Source organism: Gallus gallus, chromosome 7 (genome assembly GCF_016699485.2).
Source record: "Gallus gallus isolate bGalGal1 chromosome 7, bGalGal1.mat.broiler.GRCg7b, whole genome shotgun sequence".
NCBI classification, from domain to species: Eukaryota; Metazoa; Chordata; class Aves; order Galliformes; family Phasianidae; genus Gallus; species Gallus gallus.
In genome coordinates, this window is record NC_052538.1 from 13,900,530 (window position 1) to 13,923,343 (window position 22,814).

A 22,814-nucleotide genomic window follows, 5' to 3' on the forward strand; every position below is an offset into this window, starting at 1 on the left:
GTAGGATAGTCTCATTTTTTTGAAATCAGCGATAGGATAAATAGAGGCATAAAACTTCTAGAAATTCATATATCAGGCAGGCTTTCTTTTCATGCTGTATTTGGGGGGAAAAAAGTGGACATGTGCAGAAACTGTGAGTACAATTAGCGTCAAGCAGATAAATCCAACTCTAATCCTGTTTACGCTCTACATCAGACAGATGTGCTGAGATTGATTTAGACAAGCTCTTGGCTTATAGTAATTTTTTTTTTTAAGTACCATATATTCTGTTTTTGTTAGATCTTTGTTAAATGTTAAGTGCTGCTAGTTTTAGTCTTCCTAACGCCTGTAACCTACTTTGTACAGGTTCCCTCTCAGCTCTCATGATGACAGGGCAGCCTGGTAGAAGAGATTATCTTTATTCCTTATAATTAAATTGACTTTTTTTTTTTCAGAAGATACAACAATGGGAAGTGGGTACTGAATTAAATAAATAGCATGATATCTAATAGATGTATACTTAAATCTTTTGCAAGAACAGATGGTACCCAGTATCTTTCTAAGTAATGTGAGAGGACAGTTAATGTCCTGAAAAAGCTACCAGTAACCAATGTGATAGTAACAAACTGATTTGATGAAGTTTAAAAAGTGTCTAATCCAATACAAACTTTATTTTTAAAGTAATTTTTCTTGTTATTATACATTAGAGATATTTTATAAATATAGATTGACTTAAATTTTCACCTGAATTGTTTGATAGAATTTTACTGTATTAGAAATTATCCTATTTTCAGTAAAAATAGAAGATTAAAATCATTGTAGGATATTCCTAAGGCCTCGTATGCAGAGTTCTTTTCAATCTCAGTAAAAATTGGCTGTCCTAATCCTACTAGATCATTTGGTATTTTTTTCTGCAACTTAAAATTTGAGGATTATGCTTTTGTATGTTTCAGTACTCCTATAGTTCATATACTTCTCTAAGCTGTGTTTGAAAGTATGTTACAGTAAAACAGCTGGAGTCAAACGCTATTTTTGGAAGTGCAATGCTGTCTAGTATGAATACATTATTTGGTTATCTAAAGTTTTAATGGACATCTAAGCAACACAAGACTTTGACAAATATGGAGGAAGAGGGAGGTTTAAAAGCAAATAAAAAATCTGGCTGAAATAGTTACATGAGAAGACGAGACAGGCCTTACTGACTTATGACTAACGGTTATTTTATGGGAACTCATAGCAGAAAGTATTTTAGCAGGCACTTATTTTACTTGTTCTGTGTAGGACAAACAGACTAGAGTTTGTAATCAATTTATTGTTTGTATGTATAACATTAGTGTAACAGAATTTCTGATATGTCAGCAAAGCTAATAGTTAATTGAAAATATTATTTGACATAATTAAAGTATTAAAGATATTTTAAAAAGTGAAGTATTTATATTGGTCTGAGTGAATAAATGCTGTGGCTTTGTTGCTGCTGCAGGACAGTTGTCATTATATTTTGTGCATCCTTGTTTATGAAATTTCCTAAATTGTTGAGTGTGTACTGGAATTTTCATTGGAATTTGTGCCTGAAAAGTGCAAGTCTTTCTGGAAAAAGATGAGCAGACACCTCTTCAAAATGCTGTTTTAAAAGTTAAGACAGACATTAAATGTGCATATTAAACTATACTTAAACATATATATATATAGGTCAAAGTAAGGAATTCAGGATGTCTCTAAGAAGCACTTCATTTAAGGTCTACAAAGACTATTTACTTCCAAATGTTTTAGAGGAGCAATGTAAAGTTGGTAAAAACCGAGATGTCAGATGTGGTGCTATTTAGGTGTTGAGATTCTTTTGTGCTATCAGCTCACCCTTTGGACCTGTTGGATGCTGCCCCTGGGGCTCTGATGGAAATGTGGTTGCTGTCAGTGGTGCTCACGAATGCTGTATCAGAGCCTCACAGGTGTTTACGCAGACTTTTCCTGCTCAAAAGAAGTCAGACTTGCTGAGGCCCTCAGCTCAGTGTGGTGTACTGAGGAAGGCAGTACCTGAATTTGCAGTCTTATGCTGCTCGTTCTCCAGGAAGGGCAGCACGACAGGGTTTCGCACCTTGCCCTGAGCTTTCTCTCAGTGCGTGGCATTCATCACACACCGTGCCCTGTAGCTTTTCCACTAATAAACCATTTGAGCTGCTACGACATTTGGAAAAGGTGTCTGGTTTCTAGCTACTCTTGCCTTGGGCTGCAAGGTGACCTTGTTGGTCTATAGCACATTGCATCTGTTGTAGTTATGTAGATAGTAGAGGATCTTTTATTTTCCTGTCCAGAATATCCATCTTCTACAGGAATTATGACTTTTTTTTTTCTTTCAAACTGTGTACTTGAATTAGGTTGATTTTGAGGATTCAAATGTTTTGCAGCTTAAGGGAGCAGAAAAAGCTTGTACCACAGTAGCTCAGTTAATAGAACTCAAAAAGGCATTCGCAACTATTGTCGTTGCATGGCAGCATCAGCAGCCAAAGGCCTTTGTGTATGACAGCCCCAGAATGAGAGAGCCTTCATTTCATGTCCCAGCCTGAAGCAGCTCTGTTTGAACTGTTGAAAGAGTTTTTGAGACTTTCTTCCACTTGTCTTCTAAATCAAATTCATAACTTGAAAATGAAAGACAAGATGGGTGATGTAATTTTTGGTTTATTTTTCTGGTTTTGCTCAACTGTTTTCTGATCTTGCTCTGGTTTAAACCCCAAGAATAGCAGTTGCGTTAATGGGGAAAAAACATATATAATTAATCAGCTATGTTTATATAGTCAGCTTGTGTCATAGAGCACTTTTGATCTCTGAGAGTTCTGATTTAGGAGAAGAGAATGAAGAATTGGCCCTGTGAATGTAACTACAACAGCAAAAGGCAGGGAGGGGGAGATTATAAACTTTTTTTTAGAGTCTAGAATTTTAGTGCTTTTAATATCAAAAGACTCTTTGAAGTTATGCTATTTGTATAGCAGTACACCTAACCTAAATAATAGAGAGTTGGTAAAATACAAGACCAAAATAAGACCAACGATTGATGCATGTGATATGCACATAATTTCAATACAGGCACAAGCAGATTTAGTAGCCTGGAGAAGAGAAAGTTCTGGGAAGACCTAAAAGTGGCCTTTCAGTGTCTAAAGGGGAGTTACAAGAAAGAAAGGGATGGATTCTTTGTTGGGGTGTGTTGTGATAGGGTAGGAGAAAATGGTTTCATACTAAAAGAGGGGAAATTTAGATTGATTAGAAGAATAAAAGTGTTCTATGCTGCAGGTGATGAGGAACTAGAACAGGTTGCTCAGAGAGGTGTGAATGCCCCATCTCTGGAAGCTTTCAGGGTCACACTGTACATACAGCATTCTCAGCATCCTGATCTAGCTATAGACGTAGATGACCTGATGAACTGCAAGGGTCTCTTCTGACTCAAATGATTCTATGATCCCGTGATTCTGTGAACAGTTGAAGCTAGTGATGAAGCCATAACAGGTTTTTTTTTGTTTTTGCTGGTTTTTTTTTGTTTGTTTTTTTTTTTAGATAATTACTCCTCGTCAACTCATGGTAACATTTTTTTCTTCCCTACAGGTGATTCCAGTACAGCTTTACAGGTGAAAGAAGAGATTATTGAAATGAAGGATGTATTTTCAGTAAAAGTGAAACGTCGCCGTTTTGTAGGACAGAAGAAAGGTGGTACTTTGTTGGGTATCACTATTTTTAAATGCTTACATAAAGAAGAAAATAAACTAACAGACTGTGCTATCCATTTGAATAACTTCAGTGAAGATCATTGTCATTCATGGTTTAGACGTCTAAAGGAAATTTTGAATGGTAAGCACTTAATCTGGGTTAATATTACTTCAGACTTGTTTCTATCAGTAAATCGTAAGGTTTAATGAAGCTTAGAAAAACTATTTTGTCTGTGAAAATTAAAACACAAACATCTGAATGCTGCTGGAAAATGTTTACTACTTACATTCTACATAGTGAAGTACCCAGATTAAGAAAGTGATGATGACTAATGCATCTGTAGAAAAAGATGCTGCTTTTGCATCTGATGCTATTTCTTGGAAGTATTCAAGCACTGCAAACAAGTAGCTGATTGTATTCTGGACTCTTCAGAGACTGCCAGAGCCTGTTTAAGAGCTCCCACTTGAGATCTGCAGATTCTTAGAGGCTAACAGCGCAGGCTTTTTTTCTCCATAAATTCACAGGTGGAAGTGCTCTTAAGGCTCTGTAGGACTCTTGTATAATTTGGTACAAAGTGTATTGACATTGGCTAGTGACAAGAGGCAATCCTTTATTTTAGAACTATCTCTCTGGTTTTGCCTGGACTAATAATAGTTTTGAGATGCTTTGTTAACCCCTGATAGTTGTATTTTTCATGGAAACTGATTCAAGTTAAAGAAATACTCACTGTGTAGGGTGTGTGTGTGTGGTGAAAACAACACACAACAAAAAAACAAGCCAAACCCTTTCACTGTAATTTAATACCTCCAGTCTTGGAAAGACACGTAGTATAGTGTCTCTACTTCTAATTAAAACAAAACAGAAAAACATAAACCAAACTCTGATTTATCTTAAAAATGTTTCTGTTTACTGACGACAGCAAATGAATTTCTTTCTTATGGAAGAAAAAAAATCAGTCTTATAATAGGCTGTTAAAACTGCAGCTGAATTGTTAATACTGAGGCAGATTAGAGCATTCAAATCAGACACCTCTGTAACTTTTGTTGTGGCACTGTCAATACTGACTTATAGTGTACTTCTATTAAAGTTACTTTGTCAAAAACAGATATCAGAGAAGGTAAAATAACATGCTTTAGGTGTGCATACACTGTTTGCTTACAACATGCTTTGGATTTTCCAAACAAAATTGTGTATTAAAACATACCTTCCTTTGCTCTTTTTGAAAGGCCTTATCAACTAAATATTGAAATCTGCAGAAGTGCCAAGATTCTTGCAGATCTCCAGCTACCCATAAAAGCAAAGACATTTGCATAAGAAGCAAATGTCTGTTTTGTTCCCAGATTACCCTCCATCCATCAGGAGCAGTGATACCATATGTTCACAGAAAAAAAAAAGCAGCAGTATCTCTTGCTCAGGTTGCCTTGACTTCGAGGTGCAGCCTCTGTTTCATAGCTTTGTAATTGGAAGCCACCTGAACCTGAAAAAAGCATTCTGTGCGATGTTGCTGTCTCTGGTTCTTTCTTCAGCTTTGGTCTTTCTCCAGAATTTAAACCTTGTGCAAATTTTGCTTGATGTTTAATCAGTATGTTTTCTCCTTTCTTTTTGCTTCAGGAGTAATCAGGACTGGGGGGGGGGGGGGGGGGGGAGTAACCAAACGTAACCCCCACAACATTTACCAAAGTGTTTACTGTTGCAAATTCTGTAGTTATAGTAAAAGTAGTTTTCCATAGTGTCGGATATTGAAGACTGAGTAAGTATTTAAACTGCATTTCTATACAAAAAATCAACTAATTGTCAGTAGCATTTCTACACTCAGATTGGCAGAGACGTTATCAGACATTCAAACAATGATGGTATACTAATAATATAATTCAGGAAAAAATATTTTGATTTAAAGTACACCAAACGTTGACTGAAAGGCTGCAGTGGGATACTGGACTTAAAGTATAAAGTGCGGTTAAGTTCTGCTGGTTGTTGGTAATTAAGATTGCAAAAGGTGCATTAATATATCTCTGCTAGACATGGTGATAAGTTTTCCTATTTTTTGCCATAGCTTGTTTTTGTAACAGTGCTGAGGACATCTTAGGACATCTCCACTGATGAACTCAGATTGGCTCTTTTTTTGGTTTACTTATGGACTGCAGGTCAAAAATAAAATTCTATCCTTCCAAAATAACGTTCATTTCTTTTTCTGTAATGTTTCATGTCAGAAAAAAAAAAAAAAAATCATTAAGCTCTGAATTACATTCTTGGAGGATTTTTACTGCTTTGAGGCCGGAGCAAATTGAAGGAGGTGATTTGTCAACATAGTGTCTGTATGCTTGAGTATGGCTGTCAGTAAACATGTAAGTTCATTTGTCACATGGTTAAATATTACTAAAGGGTATGTCTCCAGCAACTGAAACTAAATACATTTCTACTTGTTTATCTTACTCTTTTTTGGATTTTTAAGTGTTGTTGATTTATTAATCAACAGCAGTTGCAAGTATATCAGGGATTAGTTTTTATCTGGAAGTCTGTTTCTAGTGAAATCTTTTTTCTTTATTTGTTTTGTATTTTTTAAAATACAATGTACACAATTTCCTTTTTGCTATGTGTTTGATGTGAATGTTTCTTGTATGTTTACTTCTCTCGTGCTCCTTATAATGAGTAACCTTGTCTGCCTTCAATTTCTCTTCTAAGAACTTCAATTCCAGTCTGTCTAGTCTCTGATCTTTCACAAAGCCTGTCATCCTGTAGGTGAGCACACCTACTCTGTAGTTGTTTTCAGTGCAGATTCAGTGTCTGTTACAGCTTTCTATGCATGTGTATACAGTAACAAGCACATGCTACAATCTTCTCACTTTTAAATAAATGCTGATTTTGTACATAACAGTGCTATTGTTCCTGCGAGGTATTAAGATCTTGCTCACTGATACAGCATTCAAAAATACTATGATCTGTACTTTGCCTATTTGTTAAACTGATGTGAAATGACTGCTGCCAAATCAAAGCACACGCCTTTGGAGCCTAGGCTCCTGGAAAGTCCCAAATGGCAGCTTAGACCATTCCTAGTGTGGTGCTGGTCTTATGTCAGACCTGTTGTACACTGACTCGCAGAGATTTCTTCTTTGCATCTTCTTGTAGTGGGCTTATGAGTGTGCTTCAGGCATGCTGTGTAAGTGGGATTCACTGATTAATTTTGAATCCTCTCCACATGCAAATGCCCAGAGCTATTTAAAGGGTTAAGATGGCCCTGAAAATGGGAGAAAATGGATAATCAGCAAGGCTTACTCATTTTCCTTTTTTTGAATTTCTTTCAACGGTGATGAAACTTATTCTCACTAGCAGTTAATTTGAAAGAGTTTCTCTTAAAAGCTCTTTAAGTTAGCATAAGACAATAAATACTGTTAAAAATAAGTGCTGAAGTAGCAAAAAAATGCATGAAGTGCATTTTATTTTTATGCACTACTCTGTAGCATCCCTCTCACACTGGGATTTGATACAAATGGCTGAAACTTCATGCATGAAGTTTTAATTAAACCATTAATGTTAAACATTAACTTTGCTTAGTTAATATTAACAGTGGTGTCTCCATAGTTACATTAACGAATCTGTTTCATATTATTAATTTTCCTCATGTATAATATTCTGACTGGTGTGTAAAGTATTTATAAATGCATGTAATAACGACATGATTCCAGACCCTTAACTTTTGTAACATAAACCCATTTCCATAAAACTAGGAATGGAAAGCAGCACAGATGTATGTCTGAGCATAGCGTCTCTGCTGCCCTCCGAGCCTTTGTTTTCAGAACACCCTGATTGACCTACCACCCTTCATGGTTCACTGATTCACTTGATAGATCAAGTTTAAACTAGTGCATATTAGCACATTTGTTAGTACTGGAGGAACAGTTGGCCTTCCTGCTTTAGGTTGCTGGTTCATTTCAAATGGAGCAGCTACAGAAAACAATAACAGAACACCAGTTAGGACAGCACCAAAAGGCTGACAGACTGAAAGCAGTTGCAGGCTGTAGTAAATAAGATCAATTCATTCACAATGTTGTTTAAAGAAAATTAAAAGATGATAATTAAAACTAAAAAACTACTTTTTTAAAAAGAAGTTTCACTCTATAATTGTGTGAAAATTTCATCTTTGACTATTAATGGATCTTCTTTTATTAACCCCAGTTGCTTCATTTATAACATGTCCATTACACACTGGGGATGATAGCTAATAATTTTTGTCCTGATCAACTATTCATGTATGATACTGTACCATCTCTCTTCTCAAATGTCATTTGTGAAATGAAAAAGAAATGAGTGCAGAATTGGTTTACCATCAACAGCCTTTGGAATACACCTTATTTACTCACGTCCCTTTTGTGTAGCTTTTCTCTACTCTTTTGGTGATACAGTAAATTTAGATACTGTTCCATGTTCTCAAAGTGATTTCTATAAGAACCCATAAGCAGGTGTGTAAAGATTTTTTTTTTTTCCTCTTAGTGTTTTTCTAAGCTATCAATTATGGTACATAACCGAAGGCTCATCAACATACTGTTTATAGGAGAAAAAATTTGTTGCCTTACTCCTAAATCATCTGTTTGTCTTTTGCTAATATCAGAGAAAGAACGAGACTAGTAAGCTTGAGAATTTCCCTGCTTTACTACTTTCTTGATTGTGGATTTTTGTATTTCTTGGATAGAAATAAAGCAGGCCAGTGACTTCAAATTAAACACCAGTGAGTAGTGTCAACAAATGCTGAGAGTTGAAAGTGTTTAACATACTATGTAAGTTGGCACAAAGGGGGAACCTGTCTTTACTTAAGGGCTGTTTTATTTCATACACACAACATGACATGCCTCCCAAGAACATGCTTCTTTGTGAAGGTGCTAGGGCCTCTGACTGAAGACATCCGGGGTGTTCATCAGGCATTAAGGATGCATGAGGGCTAAACTGCCCCGGTAGATATCCTTCAATATCTTTAAGGAATCTTCTAAGATTATCTGGCTTGTGTTAGTAAAAGTGTTAATTTTCATCTCTGAATTCCTTGATGCGTTTAAATGAGTCAAAGAATAATCTGTCGGAATTTTATAGTCATTATATTTTGGTCTTATTCCCTTTGATTCTAAAACAGTATTTATCTATAATTTCTCAGAGGAATTGTTCCTGTTCAGTAGAATAAGAGGGAAACAGCTTCAGAAAACTCCAGCCAATGATTTTAAGGTTCATATGAATGTAAAAAATAAAGTAATACTCTGTATGAGGCAGAAAGAAATGTGGTTTTTTTTTTTCACTTTTGGTTCCTTTTGGCATTGAGTACTACTGCTAATGTTCCTCCTGAATATTGAAAGCAGCATGCTTATCAGATCTTCTAGCTTTTATTTGGCTAAGAAAGTGATGATGCTAAATGGAAATTGAGAATTTATGAGTGAATTAATTGAACACAAAATTGTTCAACTCTTGTATTTCAAGTAACGACCAAAAAAAAAAAACAGCAACACTGCATGCCACCACTTGCTTTTTGTAACAAATCACCTGAATCATGGCAAGTGTTGGAATTGTAGAAAAGACTTGAAAAAATGGTGTAACTGTTTTTTGTTACTTATTGAATATGAATTATTTACTATTCAGCAAAAAAAAGCACATTGCAGGTAAATAACTTACTTCTCAAAGACATTTCATTGCCTCCATATGCAGGATTGGGTGTTGTTTGTGTAGCAGTGTTTTTCAGCATTGTCTGTTCAGAGTTACTTTGAAGACCTAAATGTAACTTAAAAAACCACCATCACCACAACAAAAAACCAATAATTCCTGGATTTCTGGATGGATATTACCAGGTTATCTATTTCTTGACATTTCTGCTTGCCTTTCAAGATGCATTGTTTGATTTGCAATCCCACAAGACAGCAGTATTGAATAGTGCTGCCAGTTTTGTTAGTGTTTCACATGGAATTACAAAAAGAAAATGTTTTGATACTTTTTTTTGTTACCCTATCCTATAGCTTCTGCCCACTCATTCTGCTCCTGTATCAAGGTTTAACTAAGCTACAACACATGCTTTTTTCCTTCTTATTCTACAATGTTTTGACAATTGTGATGCATTTCCACTGTTATTAACTTTACATAAAAAAGCGATCAGTACGATAATTTTGGGACAAATAGCACATTCAGAAGAAATGGAGACTTTTTAATACAATAATTATTGCACTGAAGTACTGTACTTGTTCTAGTATTAAAAATTCATTTAAGCTGTAGGAATAGCTGGATAGTGTGTAATGTTAAAGTTTTGTGTTTTCTTTTTAGGGTTTCAAAATAGGCCAAAATCCTTGAAAGTATTTGTTAATCCAAGCAGCCACAAAAGAGAAGCCGCTCGTATTTATTATGAACAAGTGTCACCGCTTTTTAAGCTTGCTGATATAAAAACTGATGTCACAGGTAAGTTGCCTCAGAAGCATAGTTTAATCTTATGTTAAAGTACAATTTAAGCTTGCAGGACAGTTTGAATCCTTACTGTTCTGCCTGCAAGTAGTGCATTTGGAATTCTAGTTAATACAATGCAATCTATTTTGTCATCAAAAGTGTTTTAATATTTCTAGTCTTCATTGAACAGTTTTTCCCCCATAGTCGTCAATACCAATAATATAACTTCCATACTTCTAGGCCAAAAGTTGAATAAAAGGAAATAAGCATTTAATGTCTGACAGTCTTGTGTACGTTTGATAATATTTCTTCCTGCGTTCAGATAAACATGCCCTTAAATATTACCTCTCTTCTGAGAACATCTATTGGTTGGACATTGTGCAAGAAAGGCTAATGGGAAGAGCACGTTATCTCTGGGTTCTGACTGAGTTTGAGGGATGACCTGGAAGACTAAGTGATTAAGTTCTGGCATTACAAGGGCAGTTCTCACCAGGCACAGCTGGCTGTCTGGAGAACACAAAGGTAAAAGTTTAATGTTGTAGTGATGCTGCCTTCTGCTTGACACTGGACAGTGGGTTTCCAATATCAGGTTTGGATTTAAAGCTCCAAATTCTGCCAGGGTTATGTGTTATGTCCTTATGTCTTTCATTGAATTTGCCCTTTGGCTGTTCTATTTCATTGGCTTCCTGGAAGGAACTGAACAGATTTTCTTAAAGCAGTAAAATTGTAATGGTCTCATTGCTTTTGCTCCCTTCTGTGAAGTGACTGAAACTTCTGCTGCATCAGATTCGATCCCCCCAGACATCCAAGTTTACAGAGAAATGATATTAGTCTTATTCAATGCAAATAGTATTATATTCATAGCATTATAACTCCCTCTAATACACAGCTGTTCTTTAGTTACACATTTCATATCCATGTGACGTGTAAACTCTTGTGCAAGATGTTTTAATACCAAAAAGTCTTTTTTTTTTCTTGTGTCTGTTGTAATTAGTTTGCAAAATGATCAGTTCCAGCTGAAAGACAGTGTTTAATGTGCAATTGTTGCCTAAATGTTTTGTAAAATCGTGGCTAGTTCAGGTCACAGGCCAAAAAGCACTCAGAACAAATCTGATTTAGGTATACTAATAAAAATAATATAGTAATACAATAACGTGATAAGTGTTTGTATGAGATGTGTCTTGCTAATTTTTCTAAGCTGTATTTACATGTTTTTAAATTATTTCGCCCATATTTTAAAAAGAAAATCCATTGAACTGTGAAATAGAGTTTTCTGTTACAGCTATACAGTGATAAGAGGCGACTATGTCAAATTGTTAAATTAGCTACTACTACATTTTAAGCCATTATTGAAATAAAATTACCCCTTGAAATTTTTCCACACTACTGGTTATTGTTTATTTTTACTGTGAAGGTAACCTTATTTGTTAAACTCTGCTAAAGGCAGCATTATCATTAACTTGTATGAAATTACATTTTTGGCTGAAATCCTAAAGTTGAACTAATAAGCCAAATTTGTATCAAGTTTTATAGATTAATTGACATGATTTAATAGAAGCTGTGAATATCATTCTTTGTGATTCTTAAAGCATTTTACCTAATTGAATAGAAGCAGTTGGAAATTTATTTTGATTATTTTTATTTATATACCTGCAGTTGTTAGCCAGATAAATGTGAAGTTGCTTATCCTTTAAAATAAGGCTATTTTGACAATAACCAAGTGCTAAAGCGCTTATTAGCTGCCTAACACTCCTCCTACAGGCAAAAGAAGAAAACTGCATTAGAGTTTTAGATGCCTGTAATGAATTAAATAATTATGAACTAAGTATTAAGGGAAAAGAAGCAAAGGAAAGAAGAAAAGAAATGGAAAAGGGGGCTGAGTGAAAGTTCTCTTCACTGGTGCCGTCTTCTTAAACAAACAAACAAACAAACCCAAACTCATGGGGCAATAACTATACGCTCAGGGTGCTACGAATTGAAAGCTTCTGTACAACTGTTATACTGAAGATAGTTTTTACTTTTAGTCTTTATGCCTACGCTGCTTTAAAGTCTAAAATTTACTGTAGGAAAATGGTAATGTAAGTTTGAGTCTCTGAAGTGATTTGCTATACATAGACAATATAAGACCGAAAGGTTACTTAAAACAACATCAACAAAGCAGCAACAACAAATGTTGACAATGACGTGCTGAAAGACAGATCTCTTCATCCCATCTCATATTTTGGTAGTTGGCTCTTGGTGTTGCTGTTCAGTGTTTTGAATTCCTACACAATCAACCGTGCCAGGGCTTATTTTTCACTGTCACTTAATACTAGAATGAGGTGTCCATTTGTTTTTGTTTTTAAATTTGGAAGTTGTATGCTGACAGACAGTTTTTATTGCATAGTGTAGAGATTTTATCACTTATTAAAAAAATATTTTTGTTTCTTTTTTTGTTGTTTGGTTTTTAAAGAATGAGTTATACTCACTGTGTACACACACACTGTATATAGACAGAGGAGTGTTTTCAACTTTTTTATGCAGCATTTGAGTAGTCTGCAAAAATAGTGTGCTATAACATGTACAGATACAGAATGATTGTTTTAGACACCAAGACTAATAATTTTAACAGTATTTAGAAACACTGGAGAAAAGCCTCAAACTATGCTAGCACCAGGGACAGACAAGCATAAAAGATTAATGTAATTTTGCATATAATGATGCACATTCTTACACAAAAAATCCATCTGCAAGTGTCATGTCAGTCAGCAAAAATCTTTGATGGGTGGGTGCAGCTGGGCTGTCTCTTCTGGCAAAGCTGGCCTAGAAAATGCTAAATGTAGTTATGATGCTTTGTGCCATCTGTAGTATGCCAGTTTATCCTGTCTTCGCTGGCATTTACGGTACAATGTGGGGTATCAGCAAACACAGAGACATCAATGTAGACTGACAGATTCATTTCCTCCAGAGGCTATGAACTCTGGTGCATACTTGCGCCACCTTCCACTGTGTGTTATATTCTGTTGTCACTGGTATTTGGCTTGATTTCATATATCTGTGTGTAACTCCTGATATTTTTCATTTAGCAATTTGCATATCCTAACACAAAGGCAATTAAAGGTGACTGATACTGAAATAATTCAGTGTTAACTGAGGATATGCTTACATTTTCCTGAAGTTAAGCAACTGCACCAATGCTACAAGTTCCATTTTGATGCAACAAACATCTTCTCTAATTTTCTGAATTTAAATGCATTGAATAGCCACGTGCCTGATGCCAGCTCAGTTTTGATATCTTGCCCTTTAGCTAGCATAATTACACAACTTACCTTCTCATAATTGTAATGTCTTTAATGATCAAAAATATATTCTGAACTGAATTAATGTATGTTTCTTATGCTAGAAGTGGAAAAAATCAATTTATCCAATCTTCTGAAAATTGAGTAATGTTGTTTTCCACAGTAACTGAATATGAAGGACATGCTCTGTCAGTACTTAAAGAATGTGAACTCCAGGCATTTGATGGGTAAGTCAGTTAGTGGCTGTGAACACTGTAAACCTTGTAATGCTACTTTTTATTTGTATTCCATCCGAAGTCTGCAAAGAGGTATTTTATGAGTTACTCTGTTTCTGATATACATTCAGACTGAGAAAATCAATTCTCTATAGATGCTTCATTTTTTTATTATTTAATGTCAATAGGCATGTATTTTAATTCCTAAATAATGGTAAATAAGCATAAAGCTTTCTTAAATTGTTGTCTTTGAACATTGGGTGAAGTCACTGGAGTGCTTCCATAAGGCTTCTATTAGCCAGGTACAAAAGGAAACAGAACAGAAAAAGCTGGAAAAAAAAAAACTGTATGACACAAGGATGTCTGATTTGAACTGATCCCTGTCCTTTCTAAATGGTAATTGTGTGGTTTTAGGGAAGATTAATGGTAAGGGTAATTCTTTCCACCCTCTTAGCAATTCTGGCAGCCACCTAATGTGATGTCTGTTTGCTACTTTCATTAATTTTTACCCAGTTATTGAGCAGTATTGCTTGTTATTTGGTGGACTCCAGCCTCTCCAGTTTTGCCTTCCTGTTCAGTTTCGTTCAAGTCAGCTATAGTGTCGCTTCGTTGCCTCTTTACAAACCAGAAGAACAGCACTTCTGTACCTCAAAGACACAATGTTGCTTTATTTATTAGAGTAAGCAAGCAGTATAGTAAAGTGCAACTTATTATCTTGAATTTCTCTCAAAAAGAGTTATGATTCCTTACATGTTAAACAGTTCATGAAGTAATTTGGAAGCTTTCCACCTCCAGTAGGGTGTTAGTCCTGTGTATTTGTATTTTGGTGCTTTTTCTAAGCAATACTGCAGTGCTTTAATTCTTTGTCAGGGCTGGTCTTGTCTGTCTTCTATTTCATTTATTTTCCCTGACTTCTTCGGCTCCCACGCTGTTCTGCAACTTCATGGGTGTATGTCAAGCATCTTGTGTATGACTTCACCTCTTTTTCTATCTGCTTTTGTTTTTCTTACCCACACCAGAAATTGCCCAAGTTGGCTGTGTGCATTTTCCCTGTCTTGGGGCCAAGCCATGGTTAGAGAGTGCATGCACTGCAAATGCAAACTGCATCTGAGCTGCATTCTCTTGTTTGTATAGTAACAGAAACGTGAAAGGTATATGCAAGTATTTCTCAAGTATTTCATCCCTAATCAGGAGCCTACACAACTGTGGCTTTTATTTACAGTAGCCAGAGTTAGTCAGAATTTAGGGAACAAATGACTGAGAAACTTGTGTCTGATGGTTAGACAGATGTTTTTTTTTTTCTCTAAGAAGCCTTCTTTGTGTTCTTAGTCAAATCTGTTTGCTCAGGGCTTTCCACTCCTTATGCATAACAGGTTCTTGCTGATTAGATCTGAAATCCCTGGTGCCTGATGCCATCTCTGGTTCTGGCCAAAAGGGAAACTGTTGAGGACTAACATGAATTAAAAAAAAAATAAAGTTAGCTACATTTCTTTCTGGTTGTTATTTTTGGATCCTTTGTTTATAGCAACAGTACAGACCCTCAAATCAGAAGAATATGTGTCTGTTTTCGGTAGTGCTACTACCTAGAATCTGCATTTAAGTCCCTCCAGGTTTCTCACACTCCAAAGATTACTTTTTTCTTTTTCCTGTGGCAGAGATTTGCAAGCCTAGACACTGGCACAGGTTGCCCAGAGATGCCCTGGAGACTTTCAAGGCTGGACTGGCCCAGCCCAACCTGATCGAGCTGTGCATGTCCCTGTTCATTGCAGGGGAGTTGGAGTAGATGGCCTTTAAAGGTCCTTTCCATCTCTATGGATTCTATGATTCTGACAAACTAAATAAAAAACAAAGTAAAAATCTGACTCCTGATTACACATAGTAAGAGAACAGAATCTAAATGTTTCTTTTTCTTCCTTTTCCTTTTTTATTTTCCTCTTTGTGTGTGTGTGTGTATGTGTGTGTGATCATTATTTAGTTAGGAGGGAGAAATATTCTTGCCAATTTAGAAATTAAGATGTAGAAAGAAAATAGTGACAGGAACTGAAGAGATGATTTAATTTAAGCACTTAGTTATATCATGAATATATATTTTTAAAAGCATACCATTTTTATCTGGCTGAGTTTTTGGACATAGATTCACAACTGTATTCATATAGATGTATGATACAACAGTTTAAATAAGCACGCCCTACAGTAAACCTGACTTACCTATATTATAAGCATATGGAGTGTAATATTACCTTTTTTTTTTTTCTTCTGTAGAATGTGTACCTTAAAAACCTTCAACTATCAAACACGCTTATTTGGAGAATCGTGTTCATATTTACCTAAAATAAATAAACAAAACCAAAAATGACAAGAACAGTGGACACTTCCTGTAACAGAGCTTTTATAGACAAATACATTCTTCTCTATAGCCACAGCAGGTGGGAGTTTAATTACATGCTCCAGAAGCAGTGATTAAGTACCTTCATGCAAAGGATTGCTAGTATGAGGATTTTATACCTTCCTAAATCCCTCCACTGTCTGCATAGTGTGTGGGATTAGCTGTTTTCAAGTATTTTTAGTTTAATATTTGGTGAGTTGTTATTATAATGGCAATTAAAAACCAGTGGAATGCTTATGGTGGTCAATAATGAAAGATTTGAGAGCTTTTCCTCTGAAGTGCTTGGGCTCATGCTTGAGTCCTCCCTCTGCTTGGTTCGGTGCTTCTGGTGCTATAAGGCGAGATATAAATTAGAAATTAAGTGTAGTTATTTCTACTCAGACGGAGGGAAGCAGAAACAAGGATTCTTGTATCTTGTTAGTTGGTTTGTGCTGATCTGACTGTAAGGCTTTAACTGCTCCTAAAGGAAGAATGGATTTCAGCTGCTTGAAGTACTGTTGCATTGACGTGGTGTGTTAGCTGCGTTCTGCTGGTTTGCTCAATTGTGGAATGGTTTATTTTTAACTGTTACGTGTTTTTATTTTTTTAATAGGGTAGTTTGTGTTGGTGGAGATGGATTTGTCAGTGAAGTTGTTCATGGTTTGCTACTTAAAGCCCAGATAGATGCTGGAAAAGGCACAGACTACATACCAGCACCTGTCAGAGCACCAGTCCCTCTTGGAGTGATACCAGCAGGTGAGACTAAACAGCACTGTTATGTTTTGTCAGTGATTTGTTCTAGGTCCCTTTGGCATGTTTTATAGGTTTGGCTACTAAAGGCAGTTCTTGGTACTAAAGCTTCAGTTACTTAAGGGAGCTATTGAATAAATGACCTAAATTAGTGATTTAGATTGATTACAAATGACTGGATTTAAAATCATTATGATAATTTATAGTAATGGCACAGATGAGCTCTTTGCCTAAAGGAAGCAGCTCTGGAGGAAGAAAACTAAAATTATCTTCAGATGATCCATTCAAAGATCCTGTTTTGCACTTATTTGCCAACAGAAACAAAATCAAATGCAAACTTTGTTTTCTAGAATGTCCTTAATACAAGCCATGGTGTTTTTTTCTTCTTTCTCCAATTTACTTGGCAGATTCTCAGTTGAGTTCATGCTTAGGGTCTATTTTCTAAATGGTGTACCAGGAATATATATTGCAAATGATACTTAAAAAAAAAAATGCTGTGTACAGAAAGCTGCTTTATCTCTCCTTCACTTCTACAGATCTGAAAATATATGCATCTGTTTTGAAAAATCCTCTTGTTCCTACCTTAGCTTGTACATAGTTCTTGTGCCCTTTTTTTTTTCTTTCTTTCTTCCTTTCTTTCCCAGTGTTTTCCTCTTGCCCTTCTTAGCATAACTTGGATCAGGCAGAACTGCAGGCAGGGCTTATTCTACTTAGAATTAATTATTCCCCTTAGAAAGGGGGGGGGGGGGGGGGGGGGCATTTTTGCATGGCCAGTACTCTCAGGTGTGGCTGCCAACGTGAATGCTTGCTGTAATTTTTCAGATGATTTTAACCAATAGGGAAAAAACCACTTTAACCAGGTGAACAGCAAATTATTCTTTTCAGCTTTCTACAAAAACAAACAAACAAACAAACAAAAACGTAAGTCATTTGTAAACTCAGCAAGCAAGTTTTACATGCTTTGAATTGCTTTGCACTTCTAATAGCAACATTAAACTGACAGCAGTTACTCCTAAAAATGAAAAATTCTACTAGCTTTTTTTTTCAGGTCAAGAACAGCAGTCTTGGAAGTGGGTTGGTAAAAGATGCAATGATCTCAGAAATGTAGCAAGGGGATTTATGGATAGCATTCTGACCACCACTTGTCAGTTAAGGCTGTGTGTGTGTCTAGGTGGTGGCACGGTGGAAACTCTCCGGGGCCTCTCTCCATGCTATCTGGCTGTGAGCAAGTCACTGTGCTTCAGCGCCAGAGAGGACTCTTCAGTTTGTCAACAGAAGAATGTCATGAAAGGATATGAGAACCTGAGAGAACGCTCTACTGCTTGCTATACAGACTGCTGTAGGCTTCCTTGAAAGAGACTGCGATCAGTTTATTTAGTGAATGTGTGAGAAACTTCTTAGTGGTTTCCTATGTATCTTCCTTTATTTCAATAGTGTTTAAATTTCAAAAAGTAGTCAGGAAATAGGTAAGTGTGATACTTGGGCACATAAAAATGTACCTTAATGGTCTTTCCACCTGTAATTTCATTGAACCCATTATTAGGATTTTCTGGCTGAGCAAGAATGGAAAAATGTTGTTGGAGTCCAATGGAGGGCAATGAAGATGATCAAGGGGCTGGAGCATCTTTCATATGTAGAAAGGCTGGGGGAGTTGGGCTTGTTTAGCTAGGAGAAGAGAAGGCTCTGGGAAGACCTCATTGTGGCCATCCAGTACTTGAGGGGAGTGTATAATCAGAAGGGGAACCAATTTTTTACACAATCTGATAGTGATAGGACAAAGGGGAATGGCTTTAAAAGAGAAGATATTTAGGTTAGACGTTAGGAAGAAGATATTTACTCAGAGGGCATGAGGCACTGGCACAGGCTACCCAGAAAAGCTGTGGATGCCCCATCCCTGGAGGTCCTATGCCATTCTATGATTCTGTGGGATTGCATTCTTTGAATGGATTAAGATCTGGGTTTGGTGTATTGTCAGTAGATAGAGCAGCATTTTGAAGTTCCAATCCACCTGATGGGGAGAAGCTGCTTTTGAAACTGCTTCCCTTCTGGGCAGACAGATCTGATGGAAGCATACTTCTGGCAGAGCACCATTGCAGTAGCTCCCAGGCTGCCTTCCTGTGGTCCCAGCCAGAAGGGTGATGTAGGGCGGCCTGTGGTGGTCCCACCAGCCACCAGCAAGGGCTTGTTGCTATGGGAACTGCAGCTGAGGGGCTGCACAGGGAGCAGGAGGACATGGAAAGTGATCCTGTTGTGATGAGCATGAGTCAATCTGTATCCAATGGCTGTGAGCCTTTTGGTCCTAAGTGGTTCATTTAAATAAATTCATGGTTTCCAATTAATTTGTAAAATAAAATATTACTGAGGGACTGTTAATTTCTGTGATATTTCAGGCAAAGAACCAAAATGTTGGTGCAGTTTTCATCAGAATTTTAGCTATGCTTGACTAGGAAGTCATTACATCACATTTATCTGTTTGGATGGGGGAGACATTAACAGCCTTATGAATATTCATGTTGTCTGGTTAATTAAGTTAATTGTACTGCAGAAGTGCTTGCACTTCCAAGGACAATTTTTTCCCTACAGTTTCTGTTTGGTACCTCCATCAGTCATTTTTTACGTGATCTGCAGATACTTAATCCTTACCGTGATGCTTTTGTGCATTTCGTAGGATGAAGGTTGTAGGAAGTTGTTGGTAATGTCAAGAAACAACGTGAATATTTAGAACAGGATTGTGGTTCTGGAATAATAAAATCTATTTTTGTTTCTGTTAAAAAATGTGTCTGACAAAGATGCTGAAGTTGTACGTTCGAAACCTTTTAAGCTGATTTACAGTAAACTGAGTAGTTGGAGTGAGACCTAAAAAAAAAAATGTGACTGCTGTAATCTGTGGGGAGAGCAAGTCCATACGTGAGCATCAAAGGAGGTTATTAGTCCCTGCAGTGTAGTACAATAGTGTTCAGGGGAACCATCTTGTTAATGGTAAGTAATATTCCAAGTTTACATAGGGTTAAAAAAGGGTTTAGGTGTCTTGAAAAGATTAATCATGGCATTAAAGCCACTAATATTGAATCACCATTTAAATCAGCAAAGTTCTCATCCTAACATTTTTATTTGTATGATAACTTTGATTGTTTTATCTCTGCTGGTATAAGTTTTCTTTGCGTCATCTTCTTTGTACAGGACCTAGATAAAGGGATGCTTAATTCAGTCACTGTTAGGGTCAAAATGCTGATAGGTGTGTATTAAGAGTGTTTTCTGGAAAAGGTGGTAGCATTTCCTACTGCGTAGCTATGCATGTTCAGGATCTGCAGCTCATGGAAGGGCTTGCATGCTGAACTTACATTTTTGAACACAAGCAGAGCTTACTCTCTCAGTAGTCAGGAGACAGTGGGGTTTTGTCATGTTTACTTCTGCGTATTTTAACGAGTTCCACTGATTTAAGACAAGGATGCAATTATTTGTGCTATCGTTTAATAGGAATGAGATTTAACTCTCATTAAAGTCAGCATGAAAATTGGTATTGATTTCAGCCCTGGCCATTTGTTATCCTGCTGCCATCTGTATTGATGAATGACTCTTACTTAAATGAGGAATTCCAGTTTAAGAGGTATCAAGCCCAATCTTCTGAAGTTTATTCTACCCTTTGCTCTTCTGTTAGCTTGATCTTCAGTGACATAGAAAAACAATATTTATCAGAATAACTTTGCATAATTTGTAAAGATCTGCTGCTTGTGGGTGATTTCCTTTGTTTTTATCCCAATTACAAAGCATGTTCTTTTGTTTTCTTTCTCCTCAAAAAGTGGTTCCCATAAAAGTCATTTAGAGTTTCAAAAACAAAAATGTGATCCAAGGAGCTCCTACTTGAGCTTCACTGACTAAACAAAAGTAGTTGAATCTAGAGTCTGAATGTCAGAAATCATTCAAACATGAAATGCTGTAAGAACAGACTTGTACTGTTCTCTGAAGAGTACCTTTTTAGGTCAATTTTTTTTTTTTTTTTTATCCTGAAGTTATTTTATGTTCGTTGAAGTGATAAAAGGTGCTGATTTGAATACTATATGGCATCTAGAGCTACAATTTTGCCTTTGCTTTTGTACAGAAAGGGAAGTTTAAATAGCTTTTCATTGAGTTGTTGGGTATAAATTACTGGAGATAAATTGCATACATTGTAGTATGCATAATAAAATGCACTTCCTGGTACTGTATGTAGAGAAAAATTCTTTGGGGAAAAAAAAGAAAGAAAGCTAAGATTGAAACTGTTGGTTTCTTCTTCTCTCAAAGTGCTTCATAATCCCAATTTGCTGGGCATATTTAAATATACTCTTTAGGAGAAGGGAAAATAAACTAGAGATAGTCACCTCTAAACTCTGAGAAATGTGTGAATTAAATTATGTTTCTGTTTGAATTGTTCAAAGAATAAAACTGCGCATAATCAGATTTTGTACACTACGACTGAGGATGTAAACTTCAAAAAATGTTTTGTCTCCTGTACTGATATTTGTACCTCACTTATTTCTTTCGCATAACAGGAGCCCTGAGGCGCGTACTCAGAGCTGCTCTCTCTGATATTGTGAAGGCTTTCCATGAGGCTCTGAGCACTCTGGTTGCTTCCAGAGACTAAGGTGACCTAAGGAGGCAACAGGTCCCCTGTGAGATATTGTGATAAAATTCACAGCGTGTACTACTGAATAAGAATGACAAGATGCCGTTAGAGCTACGCAACTACGTGCATCAATCTTTCCATATTTAGTGTGATTTTTTTTACCGCTGAAGTGACATCAAAGACTGCAAAGTTTTGAGATGAGCATAATTTTTCAGTCTGGTACATAATGCTTACAAAGTGCTTATTGAGATACTGAGTGCCTCTTATTTGAAATATGATGATCTCTTCCCTTTCCTTGCTTCTCACCCCCCCCCACTATTGACAGAGAAATTTAAATGCATCCATAAAATTGAAGGCAAATTTATCAACCAGAGTTGTCTATTGCTGCTGTAGTATATTAAATAATTCAAGCAACAAGAAAATGATTTGAAAATTCGAGTAAGTGAACATATTCCTTTATGGAATGTTAGGTTCTAAATTGTTCATTTGCAATTTTTGTAATTTGAATTAATCTGTTCTTGAATTACTCATGCCTTACTCAGTGCTATAAAGAAGCTCAATATTCTTTCTGCTTGGCTTCAGGACCTGGTGTTCTAGTTGTGCAAAATGGAATCCCGTGGCCCTGCTACTTGGCTAACAAAAGTTGTTTTTCAGTCATTGATGTTCTCCCTATACATAAAATTGACTTGCTGTAATCAACAATATCTGCTGTTACTTCTAAGAACCTAAGATGCAGTCTGCAATGGGAAAAGCAGAATTCTGACTAGATCTTGTAGAATTTTGCCTGGGAAACTTAATGTTCTCAATGGCCTGACATTATATTGTTTTTCCAATGTAAAAGAACAAACAAACAACAACAACAACAAAACAACAAAGCAGCATTCCCTAGATGTATTCTACTTGATAACCTGCCTGCTGGTACATTTTCCCACTATTGCACTTATGTATAAAAGAAAATATTTGTTAGGGAGATAGGTTAAAAGCAGCAACAAGAAAGGCAATGTTTGCTTTTGGATTTTATGGCATGTATCAGTGAAAGTGCAGAGAGGATTTTGTAGACCTCTGGAATTTTGTATGCTTTTAATTTGTGCCATTTAGCATTTTGTTGTTACGGAGACTGAATAATTTGCGTAGTGGGCTTTTTTTTTTTTCCTTTGAAAATATATCAAGCATCTCAATTTCCTTTTCTGAAAATGTTATATACATGCCATAAATATATACTTCTTGCTATTCTCTATCTTATTTACAATAGCTTGTGTTTACTTTTGCAGGTACTACCAATATTTTGGCCTACACTCTCTATGGTATCAAACATACAGTGACTGCAACACTGCACATTGTAATGGGTAAATACTTACAGACACAGTGTCAGTTTTTAAATAGTGTAGCAGCATTTAGAGATTTGCCATAGCCAATTGTTTAATAAACACCTAGTGTTATGATATAGCACTGTAAACTATATTGTAAGACTTTCATGTCCAAATGCTTTTGTCCTGATCTATAGAGTATGGAATGTTCTTTGCACG

General features: G+C 36.2%; 1 protein-coding gene across 9 annotated transcripts in view; it reads left to right on the plus strand.

Moving 5' to 3' along the window:
* CERKL (ceramide kinase like) overlaps positions 1-22,814 on the plus strand; it is a 51,539-nt gene that overhangs the window by 18,578 nt on the left and 10,147 nt on the right. For 6 of the 9 annotated variants that reach the window (XM_015289553.4, XM_040703796.2, XM_046943895.1 and 3 more), the window contains exons 2-6: positions 3,571-3,813; positions 9,961-10,092; positions 13,519-13,582; positions 16,549-16,691; positions 22,560-22,634. In XM_015289553.4, the coding sequence (XP_015145039.2) occupies positions 3,571-3,813; positions 9,961-10,092; positions 13,519-13,582; positions 16,549-16,691; positions 22,560-22,634 (657 nt within the window). The remainder of the gene's footprint in view (positions 1-3,570; positions 3,814-9,960; positions 10,093-13,518; positions 13,583-16,548; positions 16,692-22,559; positions 22,635-22,814) is intronic. The other 3 variants (XM_046943896.1, XM_025152409.3, XM_046943897.1) reach the window with 1 other exon arrangement.